We start from the raw sequence: 21,762 nt of genomic DNA, 5'->3' as shown, positions 1-21,762 counted from the left end.
AGGTCTTCAAATACATGTAGGCATATGAATTCACGTCTTCATTTTGAGAAAGATTTGTTATCAGACAATGTACTGAAAATAGAATATGTTCAAAAAGAAATGTTAATTGTAGTTGTAGATTCTTTTTTCAAAAGCTGTCAATGAAGCAAAGTTAAAATGTTCTATGTGAAATATTTCACTAATTTTTTTTAAATTTTTATTTGTTTATGTGTTTTATTAGAGTTATTTCAAAAATATATCACTCACAGGAGGGATGAATCAAACAAATTATCTTTCTGGAACGTGTTTGCGTAGATGAATACCTTTATGATTAAGCTTCCATCCCCGAGCTCTCGAAGATGTAGTATATAATACTCATAATGTTATATGATCTTCTATTATTCCATTTATGTAATAAATCTAAATGGCCCAGATCTTATAGAAAAATATCAATAATTTTTAAGGGAAGATTAACTAAAAAGGCTGCATCTTAAATTTTGGAAAGTTCTCATATTAATATTCTAATTCATGCTTGATCCGTTTTCCGAAATTTCAATGAAAAAATTGAAAACTGTCAACAAGACAAACTTTATTAACAAGCTGACATTTATTTAATATATATTTTTAGTAGACTGACTTTATTCAAGCGAAGTTTCTCGCAAATAGAATTATTATTATTATTTTTAATCTTAAATGGTTAAATAATGTTCATCTCAAAGAATAGTTGTGTTTTAAATTTCGTTTTTGCACAACTTTTAATTAACTAATTTGCGACCATTTTGAGAATTTCCATTTCTTTTATGTTATCGATTGCAATAAATCCATGAACAAACGAATTGTTTAAAAAGTACTTAATAAAAATTACTATAATATAAAATTATTTGAAAAAAGTGTTATGGAATTTGAAATTCAATTGATTTTTTAAAAAAAATCTACAACTGGAAATAAATACAGTCACGGTATGTCTCAAGGCACTTTAATCACAATAAATATATAAAAAAAATTTTAACAAACAAGAGGTCAAGAAAAAAAGCCATAATGCTTTAAATAATTTGCAAATATACATTCAATACAAGAATATGTTTAAATATACTAAACAGAAATCTCTGGCTCCTTCAAAACACTAGCTTTGAAACTGTAACGCACCACCATGGAAGAAGATCTGAAAATATTACAATTTCCAACATTAAAACAAGCACATATCTTTACATTTTAAGTTTAAAAAAAATTAGATTACGTAATAAATCCTTCCATTTTAAGAATATCTTTCGCTTAAAGACCAAGATGTTATAGAGGTCCTAAAAGACTAATAAATTATTGAAAAATAATAAAAGATTACAGAAGGCAAAACCACTTAAGAATTTCCCCAGCATTTAAAATCAATCTAGTTGAGTTAAGCGTAAAGATTACGAAAATAAGAAATGCTGAGTATTTTAGTCAGCTTTACTAAATTTAAACTTTTTGTTTAGATGCAATGCATCACCATATTTTCATTTCTCTGGTTGCTAATTTACTGAAGCCTTATTTTTATTTATTCTTTGTTGTGATGCATTCACTAGAAAAACAAAAAGTACTGTTTGTCCTCGGATTAGAAAACCCTCCGCGCTTTTGCGCATATCAGGATCCGTTTATTTAGTCAAAATAGAGGAGACTAGAAAGATGAAAGGGGGAGATGTTTACATTTAGCAATAGGACGAACTCAGATTATCGTAGAATTGGAAGTGTAATAACCGTTCACCTTTCTGCGCACCACCCTTTACTGAAGAACAGTCGTCGAAAAGTGCTCATTTCGCGATCTTAAAATGAACAGTGCATAATTATTCATGGCTAAATACTATAAGATATTCTAAGTCAATATTAGTAAAACCTCATAAAAGGCAATTCGATATCAATAAAAAAAGATGCCTTTACTGAAATTCTCTTAGCCTACTTTCTTTAAAAATTGAAGAGCATGAATCATTTATGTGCAACAAACCACCTGTCGTCGGCCATCTGGTTTGGCAGGAAAAATGATTGTATTTAATTTGAACTAAATCTGATGAAGAATTTGGTAGCATATTAATGGCTTCATCGTCCTTTTAAACATCAAACTGTGATAAACATTTTAGGTTATATCTGCTTATCTGCCTCAAAGTAATAAATCTGCGGTTTTATTCCCACGCCCCGAGAGTTATGAATAAATCATGAAACGGCAAATTAATAAGCCCATGCTTTACTGTATTTGAAGATGAAGATTCAAAAGTATATACGGAAATAAAAAGTTTTTGCAAAAAGCAATTGGAACAACTAGATAATGGAGTATTAAACACTTTCAAGACATTTTAGAACAGCATTGTTATTTTTATAGCACAGATACATAAATACTTTTAATTCACTTTCATAAAATTTTATATCTAAATATAAACACAGATAATTGTAAAGGATCTGTATTAACCAATACAAAATAAAATTTTATATCTAAATATAAACATACATAATTGAAAAGGATTTCTACTAACCGACACAAAGTAAAAATTAGTTAAGCACTTGCACTGGATAAAGACATGACACGCTCATCGAAATGCTTTTGCCACAAAATCTCCAACGACGTGTTCGCAGGCAATTATCACAGAAGTAAAAATGTCGTTCACGACCCATCGACCGAAACTTTTTGCCAGAGCACAATTTACAGGAACAGTCTTGGGTCGAAAAATTAATTCATTTTGAAAATATAACTCTTTTTCCGATTTCTATAAGATATTGGATACTTTGTGTGACCTCTTTACAATGGACTGTTTTGGCCAGTGCAAATGCAAATATTAAATTAATATTTATCATTTTTATATACCTTGATTTATTATCGAAGTGAAACTTGTACAGCCCAGGCAAAGATAAATGTATAACTCCATCCATTTCACAAGAGCTTTGATGTAACACAGTTTGTTTCGGATTACAGTGGGTTGTATCTTCGTAAATAAGGGAAATAGGAATGGCCTAAAAGAAGAAAGCCAAACTCTTATTAAAAATACAGGACACTTGAAAAAGATATTACAATCGACATCATTGGGACAAATAAAGAAAAAAAAATTATAAAATATACAAAAATTTATATTTTTAATTAACACTACAGTTATAATTTTGCAAAATGGACAAGATTTCGATAAATATTTAAAGATGACAGTACTAAGATAAATTACTTATTCATTTCTATCAGTAGATTAATAATTTACAAATAACCATGTGTTTCGTACTGAATTTTGATCACATAATAATTAACAAGAATTTAAAATGCATTTTGTTGATTTATATGCTTAATTTTCCTACATGAAGTTTAACATGAAGGATTTGAAACCTTGATAATTCATACTATCAAAGTTTTAGTAATTATATAACTTCTAATGTGCACTGTGTATGAAAAGGCCTAAATTTTTAGAATCGTGCAATAAGTTCTTAAATACTTGTATGCAATGAAGCAAATAAATATTTAAGGAATTTTTACCCTTTGCACTCGGAAAAGTAATTCGATGCATAATTATTCAGCTAATACAAAGTATTGCTGCGAAAAATGAATATATATATATATATATATATATATATATATATATATATATATATATATATATATATATATATATAATTGTTTTAAGTTGAATTTTCCCGTTTAATTCATTTGCATCTTCTTACAACTCCGTAGGTATTTTTAACAATCAAAATTAAATAAATAAATAAATCTTTAAAATGATGCACTATCTTGCATGGTGGGTGAGAGTCACCATCCGAGTGCAAAGAGTTAATATATATGGTATCCATTCTAATAGTGTCTACTAATTTCTACTCCTTTACAGATAAGCATATACGTCCAGGTGGTAAAGTGCTCTAAATAATGTAAAGAATTAAATTTTACGTTTTTTGACTCCGTAAATGCATTGCTCAAAAAAGTATGAAATCTAAATTTTTATTCAATTACCTAATCCTATTAGTCATATTTAGTAAAATGTCCATAACACTTTAACAGTCTAAACATAACAAATAAGTTTTACTGTCTTTAGCGACACAAACTGATTGAGTTTTGAAGCTTTGAATTTTATTATTTTAGGCCAATCAATAGATGCCTCAAGGTTATGTAATTTATTAGGTAAGAAATATACTATTATTGTAAATTAAATTAAATTATTCAATAATTAAAACTTATTTTTTATAAAATCCTTCTACATAATGCTTTTTAAGTAGTTAAATGTAAGGGTAATCATTCACTTTAGTAGCTACAAAACATTCAGCACATTTTTATGTTCTTTATATATCAACATTTAAACAATTTTATATTTTTTTGTGAACTTTTTTCATATTTTCAATTAATTTCTTGATATTTGTGGCAATTAATACTTTCAATGTTCCCAAAAATAAAAGTGCATTTAATATCTAAATTAAACATGGTTAACATTTTGAAATTAATACAACTAATTTGATAGTTAAACCAGATGGTCACTGGATAGTTCATAACATGTAAATCATATTAAAAGACAAATATTTTATAAATTACTGTAAGTTCAATTTATACTAACCTTGACATATAAACTTTCAAGGGAGTGATATGCTGATTGCAGTTGCAAAATGAGTAAGGCGTGGTACTGTTTTTTTATTTGCGTAGGGTATGTACTACTTAGAACTGATATGTTATTGGGATGAAATGGGCATCTACCATCGCAATGTTGTTTCATGTTTTCTAATGTGTTCTTAATTGTCACAAGTTTCTTACCAAAAATCGTACTAAAGAGATTTCTCATTCATTAGACCGACCACCAAGATTTTTTCCAGTATCTACTGATTTAATAAAATTTGCAGCCATGTTACCTTGTGTCATTACATGAGACAAAAACAGACATAATAGGAAGCTATACAAATACTAACAATAGCGTATTGGTTATTGCGAAGAGGTATTTTAAACTATTCAAGATAAGCTGTTTTATATTATTTATTGCTCTAAGGTATACCATGTTTCTGCGAACTCTTAGATCCCTTCTCTAATATGTAGCAAACATTTAAATATTAAAAGTAGGAATAAATAATGTTAAAGGAATGCTTGAAAAGTTCTATTAAAAGCTCCTGTAACTAATGAAATATCTTATTTCATATTGTGCTGTAAACATATGCATTGCATTTAAGACAAACAATAAGTAGTTATCGTGACAAATAACCAACGATCGTAATCTATTTATTGCTATAATTAGCAAATTAAAAACTTTACAAAAATGATTTTCTTTAAGAATTGAAATTTCACAAAGAATTCTTATGATTTATTTAATTTCTTAAAAACCTTACATAAAATCCAACATGCATAAATTAATATGCACAAATTCAGCATGAACATATAGAGTGCCCAGCGAAAGGCACCCTGATTTCAAAATTAAAAATCTCGGAAACTAAGATCAATAAAGGAATGAAATGAATGAATGTTCAATTTGAAAGCTGTAAGAATTTAATACAAAAGTTTGGAAATTAATTAAAAAATTGCACACATAATTAAAAATTGTACGCTGCAGAAAGCTTTTTTAAATGAAAACAATCATTAAATCACAATAAAACAACAAATCCTGCAGCAATTTTTAGAATTTAAAATTTGTTTAAAATGTTCTCTGCGCACCCTATTTGGTGGCACAAACGAACAGCGAAATTTCTCATTACTCTCTGAAATGTTTCAATGGAAATGAATGCACATGCCGCACAGATCGACTTTTCAAGCTTGCCCAGTGACATGGGATTGCTCCGATAGACAGAGTCTTTCCATGCACCATACAAAAAGTAGTCACATGGAGTATGATCGGGCGAGTAAGGAAGCCAACCCAGGCTTGCTTACTCCCAGCCTGTCCAAATTACTCCAAGAAGCGAAACACCTGTTCGTTGCGATAATGGCATGAACCATTCTGTGCGAGGTCGCTCCTCCAACGCTTGCTCATGGTGACAAATCGTTGAACACTTGCCCTCACTAGAGATCGTGTCACGCATGTCCAATAATGCCTTTCCAGGGTGCATAGTGAGAAATTGTTGCAAAAATTAAGTACTTTTAAGCACCTTAGCCAAAAAAATTAAGCACCTTTGTATAAGTATGCATACATAAACCGGCGTATTTTCTAAGCATATGATACTTTCTGTTTTATAATAATACGCAGTTTTTATTGAATTTTTTTTAAAATTAATTTTAAATGTGTATTTTTTAAATTTTAATATTTATTTCTGTATGTGCGCAATATTTGTACAACATCTAAATTGTGCAACTAATGTCTTTTTGGTTTCTGACAAAAACAAAAAAGATTATAAATATAAAAAAATTATTTATACCAAGAAATTAAATCTACTTTTATAAGATTAACAATAAAAATCTGTGTTTTTTTCTCAACATTTCTTAAAATTAATAAACTACCAGTTTATTTAGATGGATACATCTGTTCTGAAAATGTCAATATTGATGTAAAAGCATAGCATAACCAAATAGTTTATATTTGATTTTTATATATATAACAACAAATAAGATTCGAAACAGCTGGGATGGAAAGTGTAAATTTCCTCCTGTAATAACTTGATATATTTAGAAATATTAGTTGCAGTTTTATACAGATAAGAACTAAGCATTTGAGAATGGTTACCATAAAAAAACTGACAAAATTGCCATGAAATTGACGATAGTATAATACCATGCCTTACATGAATTTCTTAAATCATTTTTAATATAAAAGAATAACAGTGTCCAGAAATGACCAGACAATAAAAAAAATTATTTTATCACTTCTTATTTCTGAAGTTTAATAAAGATTTTTTCCGAACGTTTTTATATACTGATAATTTAATAAAAACTTGCTTTTTAACTGATATATATATATTAAAAAAAATTCTTACTTCAGCTTTAAAAAATTGCAGAAAAACGTGATTATATATTTTATGAAGAAATGGAAATGCTTTAACAACTTCTAGTTTCCATAAATAATGGAAACGAATTCGTGAAGTTAAAAAAGATTCAGTTCTGTAGTTAGAAGCAAACAGAAAATGAAAAATGTGAGCATTTTTAAAAGTACTTTTTAAAGCCAGCACGAGACAATGTACCGCATTGCTTTAAAGTTTAAAAGAATTCATCAGATGAAGAATTTTATTCAATGAATTGCTTTAAAGTTTTTTTAAGCTTAAATAAATAATAATAAAAAAAGGCATTTCATATGCTTTGCGGCTGTGGTGAAAACACGTTAAAATTCTTTTTTTTTAATTAAACTTCGAATTAAAATTTTGAAAAATCCGCATTTAGTCGGCCTTAGATATCTCAAAATAACAAATTTCATTTTCCTTTCAAAGATTTATGTTGCGCATTGTTGTGTAAATCAGGACGAACCTTTATTTGAAAAGAAAAATTTTATTAGGAACAAAATTTCTATAGAGCCATAAAAAGAAAAAAAAAAGCAATAATCTTTAAAGAATAATAGAATCCCGACCTTGAAAAAAAGTTTTGAATATAAAATTGAACAATGTTATTCAATGAACTGCTACTAACACATGAAATGAAAGCAAAGAAAGCTCTTTTATCTTTTATCACGATTTTAACAGCGGTAAAATAACGAGACTCAATGAATTTAGGAAGCAATGACCTTGTTTTGAATTTCATTATAATAAAAATTATTGTTGTGAATTATGTCCAAAATTAATTTTTCAAAAATTACTAAAATAAATGGAAGGGAAAATTGCATTCATCAAAATAGGTATAGTAGAAAAGCTATTTTTTAATCTTTTAAAATCATGTAAAAATAAATGCTTTGTTGTTACGGGACAAAGCGTTAAAATTCTATTATTATTTTTTTAATTACACTTCTAAAATTTTGCAATAGCCGTTCTCAGTGGGCCTGTAATACCGAAGAATAACTTTTTAAATTTCATTTTCCTAACTTAAATGGTTTATGTTGCGCCTTGTTCTCTCTTTTTCCTTTGTAAAAACTAAAATTTGGCGAGATTGGTCCAACAAAGAATAATTTTCAAATGGATGGGATCATTTAAAAAGCACACCATGAATGAAATCACGATCATTGAAAACTTACGGCTTCAAGTTAAAATGTTATCACAACTAGATCATGCTAAATTGACTAACATAACTACACAATTTCAATATAGTAATAGGGGGAAAAGGAGAGTTCTGGCACAGTTTGACCTCAGTTGACCCCGGCTGAAATGGTGATAACGAAACCCCTTCTCTGCAACTCACCCCCCCCTCCCCTCCCCAACCCCTTCGAAGACAGGTAAGGCTTATCTTTCTTTTAGGACTTTGAAGATTTTTGGAGAGTTTTTTTTTTTTTTTTTTGAAACTTAGAATTTTTTCAGAATAAAATAACTACTAATTAATTTTTGTTACTTCTCGAATTTAAATTCTGCTTTTCAGGAATACCTTTAGATTTCATTCATTGAATGAAAATCTTTGATTAATTCTCATGAAAGCTGTTTTATTGATTATATAAGGCATTATTTTCCTTTATTTTTTATTTATTTTAATGCTGTGATAAAATTTGAATTTAATAGAATTGAATATAAGTATTATTCAATATAATAGAAATTTTAAATAATAAAATTTCATTATTTTTTTTTCTTAATCTGTTTTAAAGAAAATGTTAATATTTTATCCATTTGATATACATAATATATATTTCAAAATATATTAGCTTTAATTAATTTTTCTAATCTGATTCAATTGACTCGTCATGTTGAATATAAATTTTCCAATGACAAAGGTGATGATGAAATATTCCTTCAATAAAATATAGAAGTGATCTTTTAAGAAATTCTTTTAATGGTTAAGCATTTCTTAGATATTGAAATTCAACCCGAAATATTAATTTTCTAATGATTTAGAAACATTCTAAATTGAATTTTTTTAAAGCTTAAAACTGTCCAAATCATTTTATCAAATAAATCTTAAAAGCGATACCTCTCACATTTTAATTTCTTAAATGAAGATTAATGTGCTTATAGATATATAAGTGTACCTTCAATCATAGAAGTATATTCTAGATGTAATGCTTATATTAACCAAAACTCATAGAGACTATCTTTCGAAATGTTATGATAAAAGAGTTGTATTTTATCTCGTGCACATAGTTCTCTGCGTCACTGAATATTTTATCGTAAAAATTTAGTGAATCTTCGACAGTACACACTTTTAACCTAGATAATTCAATTTTATAAGGATTTTTTTTTTCCTGACTTCAAATTCTTACAGCAGTATGAAAAGATTTCTAGAAATAGAGTTAGCGTTTCATATATTTAAATTCCATTTTTTTTTTCCATTTAAGATCGTGAATATTTTTAATGTGTTTTTTTTTTAAATATTATAACTGAATTAATTTTTTTCCACTTCTATGAAAAATTTGCCTAGATAAATCCTCATAAAAGCTATTTTTTTTTTTTTCAAATCAGTTTTATAAGGAATTTTTCTTTCAATTTATCAGCTTTGATTGAATTTTAAGTCCTGATTCAAATTTACTCTTTGCATTGAACATAATTTTTCCAATGAAAAGGCGTTGAGTGAGTATTTCTTCAATGAAATAAAAGACTTATCATGAAAAGAAATATCTTAAATGTGAATAAGTTTTCCTTAGATAATGACAGTAAACTCGAATTCTTAATTTTCTATCGATTTCAGTATGAACACAACACGAAATTAATTTAAACTTCACCGCTGCAAGTGAAGAAAAAATTTAGTTAGAGAAATAGATTTCATTTTAGCGATTTTTCAAGAATTAGTTTTTTAATGAGGATTTATTCTTCTAATTTGTTAGCTTTGACTAATTTTTCTTGCAAGTTTGAAATTCTCTCTATTGCATTAACATAATCTTTCAGTAACAAAACTGATGCCAGCGTAAATCGTCAATAAAATATAAAAGTAATTATATTATAACTTCTTGCGTATGAATAAGTGTTTTCTTGCATAATGAAATTTGTTGAAATTAAAATAAGAATTTCATCCTTTTATTACTTACAAGCATAACAAAACTGTGCACTATTTTTAAAGTTCAAAGCTGTTGGTGAAAAATTCTTTCGACTTAGAGAAACAGACTTCACTCTTTCGTTACAAGATTGCGTTATTATCTTAATCTTTAAAAATTTTAAACATTTCTAGCGGAAATGCTAAAAGTTAAATATATTACTAATCGAGTTTTAATTCCTTAAAATAGATCAATGCGCTAACAGATATATCAATTTATCTTCAGTAATAGCAACCATCAAACCATTTATTTTATATTCAATGCATATTTTGTCCACGCACTTGCACTGGAAGCAGATTACTTACAATTTTTGCAAAAATTAACAATAAAAGGATTGTATTTTAATCCGTGTCCGCGTTTACTGGAGTACTTCTTTGCCGATTATTTTATCTTCAAAAAGTTAATCTTTATGCCAAAGAAGTCAAAATGTCTTATCGAACACTGATCTTGGTGATTACGAAGTCGCTGACCATAGTATTAGATTACAACAACTTAGAATTAGGTTGGAAAGACAAAATTTATAAAATATTACTCGTGGTGAAATATATCAAAATAAACGAATTAGAAATTTAATATATTTTATGTTTAATTTCATTTAGTTTTAGTTTATTAGTTTTCTTACTTAGTTTTATTAGTTTCTAGATATTTGTTTCAGCATTAAAAAAAAATGATTATTTCCGATTTTTTTTCTTTTCTTTCTTTCTTTCTTTCTTTTTCTTTTTTAATTTTTGATATCTAATCCGAGAAATAAAAGTCTATTGCTCGGAGATTTTTTCTTCTTATTTTTAACAGGAATCTGTTTTTCCCAGTAATCTGTAATGTCCCAGTTTTCCTATTCTGTAAAATTTCGTTCTAGAAAAGTAAGATCAATCTGAAAAGAGATTCTTCCTGCTTCAAAGAAAAATCGGAGGAGAAAGAATTTGTTATTAATTTTCGATGCTTAATTCTCTTCCGAAAAATCGATCAGTATCATTTTGATGTATAACGAAATTTACCAACTTTATCTCAGTATATTCTCATCCATACACTTCTAAATCTTTCAATTGCTTTCACAAAATTTCATTAATTTCCGCTAATATTAATGATCATTCACCTAAATATAACCGCACAAACCAAAAATTAGAGATTTTTTTAAGTCTTTGATTATTTAATTTCGTTTTAAGTTGAAATATTCAAATATATCATTCTACTCTTAATGCTTCAGTAATTTTTTTTTCGTTAAGTTCATCTTTCAAAGGTATAGCCTATTTGGAAAGAATGTATGCGTATTTTTCCAAATAATTATGTGTGATTACCAAAAACTTAGTGTTTTCTTTTCCATTCGTCGGTTTTGTAGAAAATATACGAATGCAATTATTTGACACAAACAATATTAACTTTTTCTATAAAACCGATTAAATATTCAGGAATTTCTGAAATTATAGAAATTGTTTCCACATTCATTTTCCATTAAGGTTAAAAGGATGATAAAGCAAGTTTCTTGCATTTATATAAAGTAATAAATGCATAAACACTAACTAATTTTTCATGATGAAAAACGTATAGCAGAGTGAATATATATATATATTTTCTATTACAAACTTTTCAAGATAGATAATTTACATATATATGTATATATTATCTATCGCTAAACATAGTCGTATTTATAAGAAACAACTTTTATTTACTGACCAGGGCATTGAATCCTAGACAATACACATCTAGGATGTATTTGCTAACATATTCAAAATAATATTATTAAAAAGAAATGAATCATTTGTTTAACATCTGCACATTTTTCTGAATAAGGTCTGTTACCAAAAATTTAATTCAATAAATAGAATGGCAAAGTTTCCTTAAAGATTATGTTTGTTTCCTAGTTCATGACTCAATTTGTCTGTTTTTATATTGTAGACATATCAAAAGACATCTTTGATAAGATCTTTCTTTTGAAGGATAGAAATTTCGCCAATAAGGTTGACAAAACCATAGATATGTCGGCGAATTCAATTTCCCAAGGAATATGAGGAGCATTTCGACATTCGAATAAAACTTTTTTGAAAGAAATCACCAAACATAAGTGATTTTTTTTTTTCATATATTGAATGTGCTGGGGTCCTTGTTTCTCTTTCGTTAAGTTGGCATCTATACATTAGTAAGATGTCGGGATTTCAACGCATTATTCATGTGAAAGAATGCATGATAAAAATTATCATGATGACTAGTAATATATGTATATTCCATTTTGATGAAAATAAACGGTGAAACACTAAAGTGAACAAGTAATCACCGGAAAGAGTTGTAACATGCATTTTATTTTTTTTTAATCTTTTCTATCATATTTGATGCAAATTTTAAGCTGTCTGTCTAAGTCTTCATGGCTGAGGGGTTGTAATTGTTAGTTTTTAACATTCAATGATGAGAACTTTTAATGTTCGAAACCAAAAGATACAGATATTTTGAAAAAAGTATGTATGGATATTAAGAAGTTCTTTGACTTATGAATATAACTTATGAATTTTCAGCTTATGAAAAGAATTAATATCCTCATCATATATACGAAAGAGTGAAGTCTGTTTCTCTAAGTCGAAAGAATTTTTCACCAACAGCCTTGAACTTTAAAAATAGTGCACAGTTTTGTTATGCTTGTAAGTAATAAAAGGATGAAATTCTTATTTTAATTTCAACAAATTTCATTATGCAAGAAAACACTTATTCATACGCAAAAAGTTATAATATAATTACTTTTATATTTTATTGACGATTTACGCTGGCACCAGTTTTGTTACTGAAAGATTATGTTAATACAATAGAGAGAATTTCAAACTTGCAAGAAAAATTAGTCAAAGCTAACAAATTAGAAGAATAAATCCTCATAAAAAAACTAATTCTTGAAAAATCGCTAAGATGAAATCTATTTCTCTAACTAAATTTTTTTTTTCACTTGCAGCGGTGAAGTTTAAATTAATTTCGTGTTGTGTTCATACTGAAATCGATAGAAAATTAAGAATTCGAGTTTACTGTCATTATCTAAGGAAAACTTATTCACATTTAAGATATTTCTTTTCATGATAAGTCTTTTATTTCATTGAAGAAATACTCACTCAACGCCTTTTCATTGGAAAAATTATGTTCAATGCAAAGAGTAAATTTGAATCAGGACTTAAAATTCAATCAAAGCTGATAAATTGAAAGAAAAATTCCTTATAAAACTGATTTGAAATAAAAAAAAAAAGCTTTTATGAGGATTTATCTAGGCAAACTTTTCATAGAAGTGGAAAAAAATTAATTCAGTTATAATATTTAAAAAAAAAACACATTAAAAATATTCACGATCTTAAATGGAAAAAAAAAAAAAAATGGAATTTAAATATATGAAACGCTAACTCTATTTCTAGAAATCTTTTCATACTGCTGTAAGAATTCGCAGTCAGGAGAAAAAAATCCTTATGAAATTGAATTATCTAGGTTAAACGTGTGTACTGTCGAAGATTCACTAAATTTTTACGATAAAATATTCAGTGACGCAGAGAACTATGTGCACGAGATAAAATACAACTCTTTTATCATAACATTTCGAAAGATAGTCTCTATGAGTTTTGGTTAATATAAGCATTACATCTAGAATATACTTCTATGATTGAAGGTACACTTATATATCTATAAGCACATTAATCTTCATTTAAGAAATTAAAATGTGAGAGGTATCGCTTTTAAGATTTATTTGATAAAATGATTTGGACAGTTTTAAGCTTTAAAAAAATTCAATTTAGAATGTTTCTAAATCATTAGAAAATTAATATTTCGGGTTGAATTTCAATATCTAAGAAATGCTTAACCATTAAAAGAATTTCTTAAAAGATCACTTCTATATTTTATTGAAGGAATATTTCATCATCACCTTTGTCATTGGAAAATTTATATTCAACATGACGAGTCAATTGAATCAGATTAGAAAAATTAATTAAAGCTAATATATTTTGAAATATATATTATGTATATCAAATGGATAAAATATTAACATTTTCTTTAAAACAGATTAAGAAAAAAAAATAATGAAATTTTATTATTTAAAATTTCTATTATATTGAATAATACTTATATTCAATCCTATTAAATTCAAATTTCATCACAGCATTAAAATAAATAAAAAATAAAGGAAAATAATGCCTTATATAATCAATAAAACAGCTTTCATGAGAATTAATCAAAGATTTTCATTCAATGAATGAAATCTAAAGGTATTCCTGAAAAGCAGAATTTAAATTCGAGAAGTAACAAAAATTAATTAGTAGTTATTTTATTCTGAAAAAATTCTAAGTTTCAAAAAAAAAAAAAAAAAAAAAAAAACACTCCAAAAATCTTCAAAGTCCTAAAAGAAAGATAAGCCTTATCTGTTTTCGAAGGGGTTGGGGAGGGGGGGGGGGTGAGTTGCAGAGAAGGGGTTTCGCTATCACCATTTCAGCCGGGGTCAACTGAGGTCAAACTGTGCCAGAACTCTCCTTTTCCCCCTACTTATAGTACAATAAAATCAGTCTAATAAGTCGTTCAAGGGATTGCTCCAAAACAACTTATTAAAAAGAATGATGATCGAATGTGTAATGTACTAACGAGGCTTCACTGCAAGTGTTTCTATAGCAGCTTCTACCATGTTCGATATATCTCTAGCGCACCAACTTTATCCTGCTGTACTTTTGTTTTTCTTTTGACTGCTCCAATCTATGCATTCTTCTTTAACAACACTTAAAATGTTAAGCATACAATTACTAGACATAACTTAAATAAAGTTCTTCAACATCTAATACAGTACAAAACTTTTTATTTTCGAACATGTTTCAAGCTTCAATAAGTACACACTTCGTAGTGCCTCTTAAGAATAACTATTCCGATATTTCAATAAACAGCAATGCACATTCTTGAAGAAAGTGGAAGCAGTAAAAAAGTCTCATGAAAATTATCTTAATATGTGTTGGCACCACTAAATCTATTTCACCCGACATTCCTTGTCCGAATTCTTCTCTTGTTTTGATACATCTGATAAATAAGCCTTTACGACTGTGCTTTCAAATCACCGTATTCAATGTGAGGGGAAACAAAATGAATAAAATGCCATCTTTGTACTTCTCGAGAAAATTAAACACTTTTTAAGGACAATTAAAACTAAACACTTTTTTCAAAATTAAGCACATATGAGGTGTTTAAAAGTCGTTTTCAAATTTAAGCATTTTTCATGACTCTACGCACCCAGCTCTCGTACACACCGCAATCCAAACATTAACCTTGGGAGAATGTAGTGGTTTTATCTGTAACAAATGAGGGTTTTTGTCCCTCCAATTTTATTTATTCATAAAACCATTTAGGCTAAAATGTGCTTCATCAATAAACCAGATGCAGCAAACATTGAATCCATTATGAGCATCGTGTTCGCAAACTCCTCCTTTTGTTGCACAACTCGAAAGGATATGGGTTGGTGAGCTTCAATTTTGAATGGAAAATTGCGAAGGTTGTTTCGTATTGTTGGAATGCTTTAAACCAGATTTTGCTGCAATTCAAACTTCTGCAATTTCCTACGATGTTCTTGGACAATTCTAGAAATCGTGACAGCATTTCCATGTAAAATTAATGTTTGCCAAATTCTTCCAAGATTCTCCACCAGATTATCAATCAGGCTGCCCCGTCCCTGGGAACTTTTTGAAAAGCTTGTTTATAGTTTATGCGTGCTGTTAATAGGAATTTCACACCTGTCGGCAACTTTTATAACTAATTTCCAAACTTTTATAACTAATTTCCATTCGATCTTAGTTTCCGAAATTTTTAATTTTGAAATCAGGGTGCTCTTTGGTGGACACTCTGTAGGTTACAAGAGCTCTACTGAATGAATAATTTTATAAAAATTTCGAAGCGTGAATAGTATTCGATATTAAAGTAAAAATATAGTTCTTTTTTAAATGCATGAATTGAAAAAAAAATAGCAAAAGGTAGATTCAAAATGTCTGTTGAAAATGCAATCAAATACATGAAATCTCTATTGCTATCACATTTTCATTTCTGAAGAAATCAACATTATGCAAAATTTCAAAAGGGAAAAGAAAGTAATGAAAATCATTAAATATTTACTTCAGAAGGTGGTTCAAGATTCCAAGCAATTGAAGTAGAATTGATTTCATTGAAAATAGGTAAAATAGCTTCTTCGTTAGCTTTAATTAGAAGACTACCACTTATGTCATTCTCAACAACTTCCATGTGACAGGGCAGAGATGGATCATTCAAAGAGCTATAAAATAGCATCCAGATATTCGACTCAATATGTGATAGATTTAATAAGAAAAGTTTTCTTGCTAAAAGTACCAAACAGAAAAAAATATAAATTACCGTTTTATCGGAACTTCTTGAATTTCATGATTGAAATGTAATTCAGGAGCGCTTGTGAAGTGCGTTCTTTGCTTGAGGTTAGTTACTTGCCTAGCAGGAAGAGAAATGATGCTATCGGCAATACTTGGATGCATTTCTAGAAAAATACACAAAATGAGACTATTTTTTAAGTTTCAACTTCAGGGCAAATTGTATTGATGCCACATGCTTCCGGGTATAATTTTTGGAACTTTCTTTAAAGCTAAACTATTGGGTACCAGTTAATATACAGATCGGCGAATCCCGCAAAAAAAAAAAAAAAAAAAAAAAATGTCGGTACATTTTTATTTGCTGGGTGCAGGCGATGAATCACTAAATATTGCCAAATATAGCCCTTTTAATTTCTATAATTTCTAAGTTTTCCTCATTTAACACTAGAACATCCGGTATTTCGATTACCCTTAAACGTCCGCCGGTTTCATTTCGACACCGCGATATAAAATATATAAAATATTTGTAATAACTAAATAAGTGCAGGACTAAGTAAGGATAAGTTCAGTAGGGTTTAGTTTTAAGACTTTTTAATATTATTTTCTGTAATTATCATATAGTATGATCTTTTATATCATAAAAAAACTGTAACAAATGAAATTACTTCTCCAGATTCTTCGCAGTCACATTCATGCTATCTTATGCCTTCATCGGAATCAAAATTAGAACAAGACAGCTCACCACCATCCGATTCATTCCCAGAAAGCTCTCGCAACAAATTAGCAATTTCAGCCCGGCTTAAGACCTTTTCTGCGAGCCATCGTTGCAGGGTGTTTGCTCTGCACAAAGTTCGAAAATGGAACAATTTTTTTTTTCTTTTTTAATGAGCAGATAAACAAAACGAAACACTTAGACACAACAATTGTAGAATAATTGATTCATTTCTGCTGTGAACCCAATAATACTGCATTCAAGGTCAAACAAATGTGCGATTGTACTTTGGGAAGTTTGTTTTAATTAGTGAACTATCGTTTGCTGAACGACAGCTATTTATAATCATTAATTGCCTTGGTTCAAATATAATTGGTTGCCTCAAATATAATTTGAAAATTGCCACCTTTTCCTATAAAAAATAGGACTACTGACTTTGACCTGGAACATTTTCAAAACCATAACTTTAATAAAATAAATATCTACATTCTAGAAGACAATGTTAACGAATTAAGCAAAAGATTAGATCTGGAAAACATTTATATTTGTAATCTTAAAACTTTATTTCCTTATGGTCTCAATAGTAAATTAAATGGGGAAGGTTACGCAGATTTAAACAATAATTGCATTTACTACAAATTTAACATATTTAAAAATTTTCTAAAAGAAGATAACTATTCTAAAAGATTTAAAAGAGGTAAAAAAAAAAAAAAAGGTGGCAATTTTCAAATTATATCTGAGGAATTTCAAAATTACTGTAATCTGGAACAAATAGTGAAAACATTCACAAAATTAGGAAATACATTTTTGGTCTTAGAAATAATAAAATTAAATGGTTATTAAATAATAAATTCGGGGATTTAGAGTTTAAAAATTCGTACACAAAATGTATTATTATAGATCTAATAAAATGTGAGCCTAACATTGGAAAAAACGATTTACTTTTTAATAATAAAAATAATGTCTACAAAGAATTCTGTGTGATTAAATTCTTGGATATTTACTTCGAATATCTAAAATTACCCAGAATTATACATAATAATAATATATATTCTCCTCTATCAGATAAAACAACTGTTTCAATAGCGTTTAGTTATACTTCAACTTTAAAGAAAAAAATTTGCAATTATAATTACTATAGCAAAAATTTAGATAAAATAAATATAACAGATTGTTACTTTAAGAATTTTACATTATTATTTTATTATATTTTACTTAAGAAATTACAAAGAAAACTTTAAAGATTTTATAGATGTAGATAAAAGTCATATTATTACAGGTAATTTAAAAATTATTGAATCCAACTCTTTAAGAGATTTAATGGAAAGAGGAACTAAATTTAGATTAAGAGAAAAAATAAACCATAGTAAAATTTTCGTTTCTATTGGTAAAGATTTGGATATTTTTATTGCTAAATTATCTAGAAAATACCATTGACCCTCGGAAGATTTCGAAGAATGGAAAGTGAGAATTTTAAAGGAAATTAAAATAAAAATGAATGCTGATACTGACAGATCTAAAGAACGTGGGATTTATTTTAGCAAAACATTAAAAAACGAAATAAAAAATTTAAAAGAAAAATTTGCTGTTAAAGTAACAGATAAATCAGCAAATAATTTCTGTTTAATTTGTAAATATTATTATAAAGAACTTTTAATTAATGAATATAACTCTAACGCAACTTATATGTTAAAGAACACCGGGAAAAAGGAATTAGATACAAAAATGCTTGCCTTCTAAAAAAAAAAAAATTATGACTTGCTCTCTAAATTATCCTTATTTATTCCTAACAGTTAAATTTCATAAAAATCCATTAAAATTCAGATTCGTGACTTGTAGAACTGGCAGTTATAATTACTATTCGGGTAAACATGTCTTTAAATACTTAAAAATTATCCTGGACAAAATAAGAGATGAAGACAATTTTATAATTTCTAGTAACAAAGAAGTACTGAATTTTCTTAAAAATAACAACATTAATAAACTTAATACTTATGATTTCGAAAATTTATACAGCAATCTACCTCATGAAAAATTAATAAAGGTCTGTACTTTTATATATGATGAATATTTAAATGAAAATGTTATTCCTAAAAATAACTGGCTAGAGTTATGTAATTTTAATATTACTGAAAATTACGTTTTTAATGGTATTAATTTTTGTAAACAAGTTAGTGGCATTCCAATGAGAACAGCTTTCCCAAGTGCTTTAGCTAATATTTTCCTACATTACTATGAGAAAAAAATAATTAAATATAACTTAATAAACGGGCGGAGGTACATTGATAACCTACTTTTGATAAACTTCGACAATACTAATATTGTCACTAATTGCTATCCAAAAGATTTAATTCTAACATAAACAAATAAAAATCAACTTGAGGCTACCTTTCTGGATTTAAAAATTGAAATTGCTAATGATAAAACAGTAGCTGACATCTACGATAAAAGAGAGGAATTCAAATTTAAAATAACAAAACTTTGTAATTATCATTCCAATCTAAACTCTAAAATTTTCAAAAATCTAATTTTCTCACAAGTTAATAGGATCAAAAGGGTTAGCAATAATAAAAATTCCTATATTGAAGCATCAAATAACCTCATTAAAAATTTAATTAAAAATGAATTTCCTAGAAATTACTGTAATGTCAACTTTTTGATTAAACAAGGTATGGTTTGGGATTAATCCTTTACCTAAAATAAAAATAGAACTTTCCTTGCATATTAGATCACTCAATAGATGGCGTTGGGACCCTACAATTGTTTTTTACCTTAAATACGTTAGCATTGTGGTCTTAAAATGCGGGAATCACAATCGATAGCTTAAAAATTTCTTTGCCTGTTGCTGGTATGAGCTTTCCTTTTTTGTTTTGCATTACTGGTTTGAGTGTTATTATATGGTTTTTTGTTTTTATTGTTATTTTTGTTATTGCATTTTTACTAATTAGTGGATATTTTCTTCTAATTTGTTTTTTGTATTTTCCTTTCTGTTAAAATGGTATATCTCTTGGACCTAATTTCAGGGGATTTTCGGGTCACGAGGAATCACTATTAGACTGTCTTGTCTGCATTCCTTCACAGAAAAAAATTCCTTTTTCTTTAAATCCCTGCCTGAGGGTGACCCTTGAAAAAGTCTTAAGGCCGGATTCTTTTTTTATTTGGTTTAATTTTTATTTGGTTTTATTTGATTTTCCTATTAACTTGATTTTAATACTTTTGTCTCAATTCATCTGTGTTTTCGAAGTAGCTGCATTTGCGCTCTCTAAATACTATGAAGTTTTTCTTGTTCCTTTTTTGGTTTTAGTTTGAATAAGAAATAATTTTTAGTTACGATTTCGAAACTATTTCGTTTAGTTTTCAAAATATTTGTTTCTTCAGATTGGTTACTATATATATATATATATATATATATATATATATATATATATATATATATATATATATTCTTTCAATTTTTTCATATTTGATAGAAGAAAAATCAAACCTGATTAGTTAAGTTAAAGATTATACTTACAAATTCCATGACAGAATTATGTACAATAAAACAAAAGTAAAAGAAGTTATTTCAAGTCGGTGAAGTTCAGGGTAAAACAAGAACAGTTACAAAATTAATTGTTGTGAAAATGCAGAGAAAATTAAAATTTAATTTGTATTAGGAGAGCTAACAGTTGAAAAGTCTTTGCAAAACATTTAAGGTGAGAAAACAATAAATTTTATTTTTTAAAAATTAATATTATGGGAAAAAACGAAATTTCACCATGCAATAAAAAGAGATGAAGATACCAAAATATAAAGAGAAACATGCATCAATTTCAATATTATGATAAATTATTTCAGAATAAAATAAAAGGGGAAAAAATGGGTCTGGTAATAAGTGGAATAACAGAAACATGACTTCTATTGGGATTAGTGCTAATTCACCATGGAGTTCTATACTGCGTATTGATGATTTCTACATAGCTAAAATTCTGTCCTTTTCAATTAATTTTGAACAGCTTAATTATTAGTTAATTCACAATTACTGCAAGACTTTTGAATGGATGAGAATTTCTAATAAATTTTATAAAGAATTTCAAATAATTTTATCACTTTTGTTAAATAATTTTTCAATTATATTTGCTACACCTATGCACGAATTTAGATAACTGCGAATGAGCATTTAAAAATTCATTGAAAACAGTAATTTGAAGGGGGAAAAAAAGCAGATATAGGTATAAAAATACTATTACTACATCTTAAAATCTTCTTTTCTGGTTTTATTTCCAGAAAAAAGATCGGTGGCTTAATCTATAATGTTCGTTTGACAATCAAATCGTGCAGATAATAAGCGTAGAAAGATTAGAACGTTGATGGATTTAAATATTACGTGAATGTAAAAATAAGTAAATAATTAAACTTATAAGGTAAAATATATGGGTGTGTTACAGTTCTACAATCTATATAAACGTGTCATTCGTTATAGTTTCAATCACTTTTTAAAAATTTTTCCTAAAAAAATACCAAATTCATAAATTTTAGTTTATTTTAAAATGGCAATAAATAAATAAATAATAATAATAATCCATACGCGACGAGCAACTTTTGATACAATTCATTTCATGTCACTATCATTAATTAACACAAACCCATGTTAAAAGTGTTCAACATCTAACAGTTTCACAAAAACTTCCATAAATCTATCCAGCAGATAATTTATTTCTTAGAAATAAAAATTATGATAAAACACACAGTTAAAACAACGATACAAATCTATCGGCAAAAT

The 21,762-nt window shown here is 27.5% G+C and overlaps 1 protein-coding gene across 4 annotated transcripts in view; it reads right to left on the bottom strand.

Moving 5' to 3' along the window:
- Window positions 1-939: 939 nt before the first annotated feature.
- LOC129959536 (early endosome antigen 1-like) overlaps window positions 940-21,762 on the bottom strand; it is a 169,642-nt gene continuing 148,819 nt past the window's right edge. For 3 of the 4 annotated variants that reach the window (XM_056072416.1, XM_056072415.1, XM_056072417.1), the window contains 4 exons: window positions 16,320-16,455; window positions 16,065-16,221; window positions 2,807-2,952; window positions 940-1,141 (listed from right to left, as the gene is read on the bottom strand). In XM_056072416.1, coding sequence (XP_055928391.1) covers window positions 1,072-1,141; window positions 2,807-2,952; window positions 16,065-16,221; window positions 16,320-16,455 — 509 coding nt within the window. In that variant the 3' untranslated portion in view covers window positions 940-1,071. Of the gene's footprint in view, window positions 1,142-2,806; window positions 2,953-16,064; window positions 16,222-16,319; window positions 16,456-21,762 lie in introns of those variants that run through there. The other variant, XR_008783451.1, reaches the window with a different exon arrangement.

The sequence above is a fragment of the Argiope bruennichi genome, chromosome X1 (assembly GCF_947563725.1).
Source record: "Argiope bruennichi chromosome X1, qqArgBrue1.1, whole genome shotgun sequence".
In the NCBI taxonomy this organism is placed as follows: Eukaryota; Metazoa; Arthropoda; class Arachnida; order Araneae; family Araneidae; genus Argiope; species Argiope bruennichi.
The sequence above is the reverse complement of the archived record's forward strand: the minus strand, read 5'-3'. Positions and strand labels throughout refer to the sequence as shown.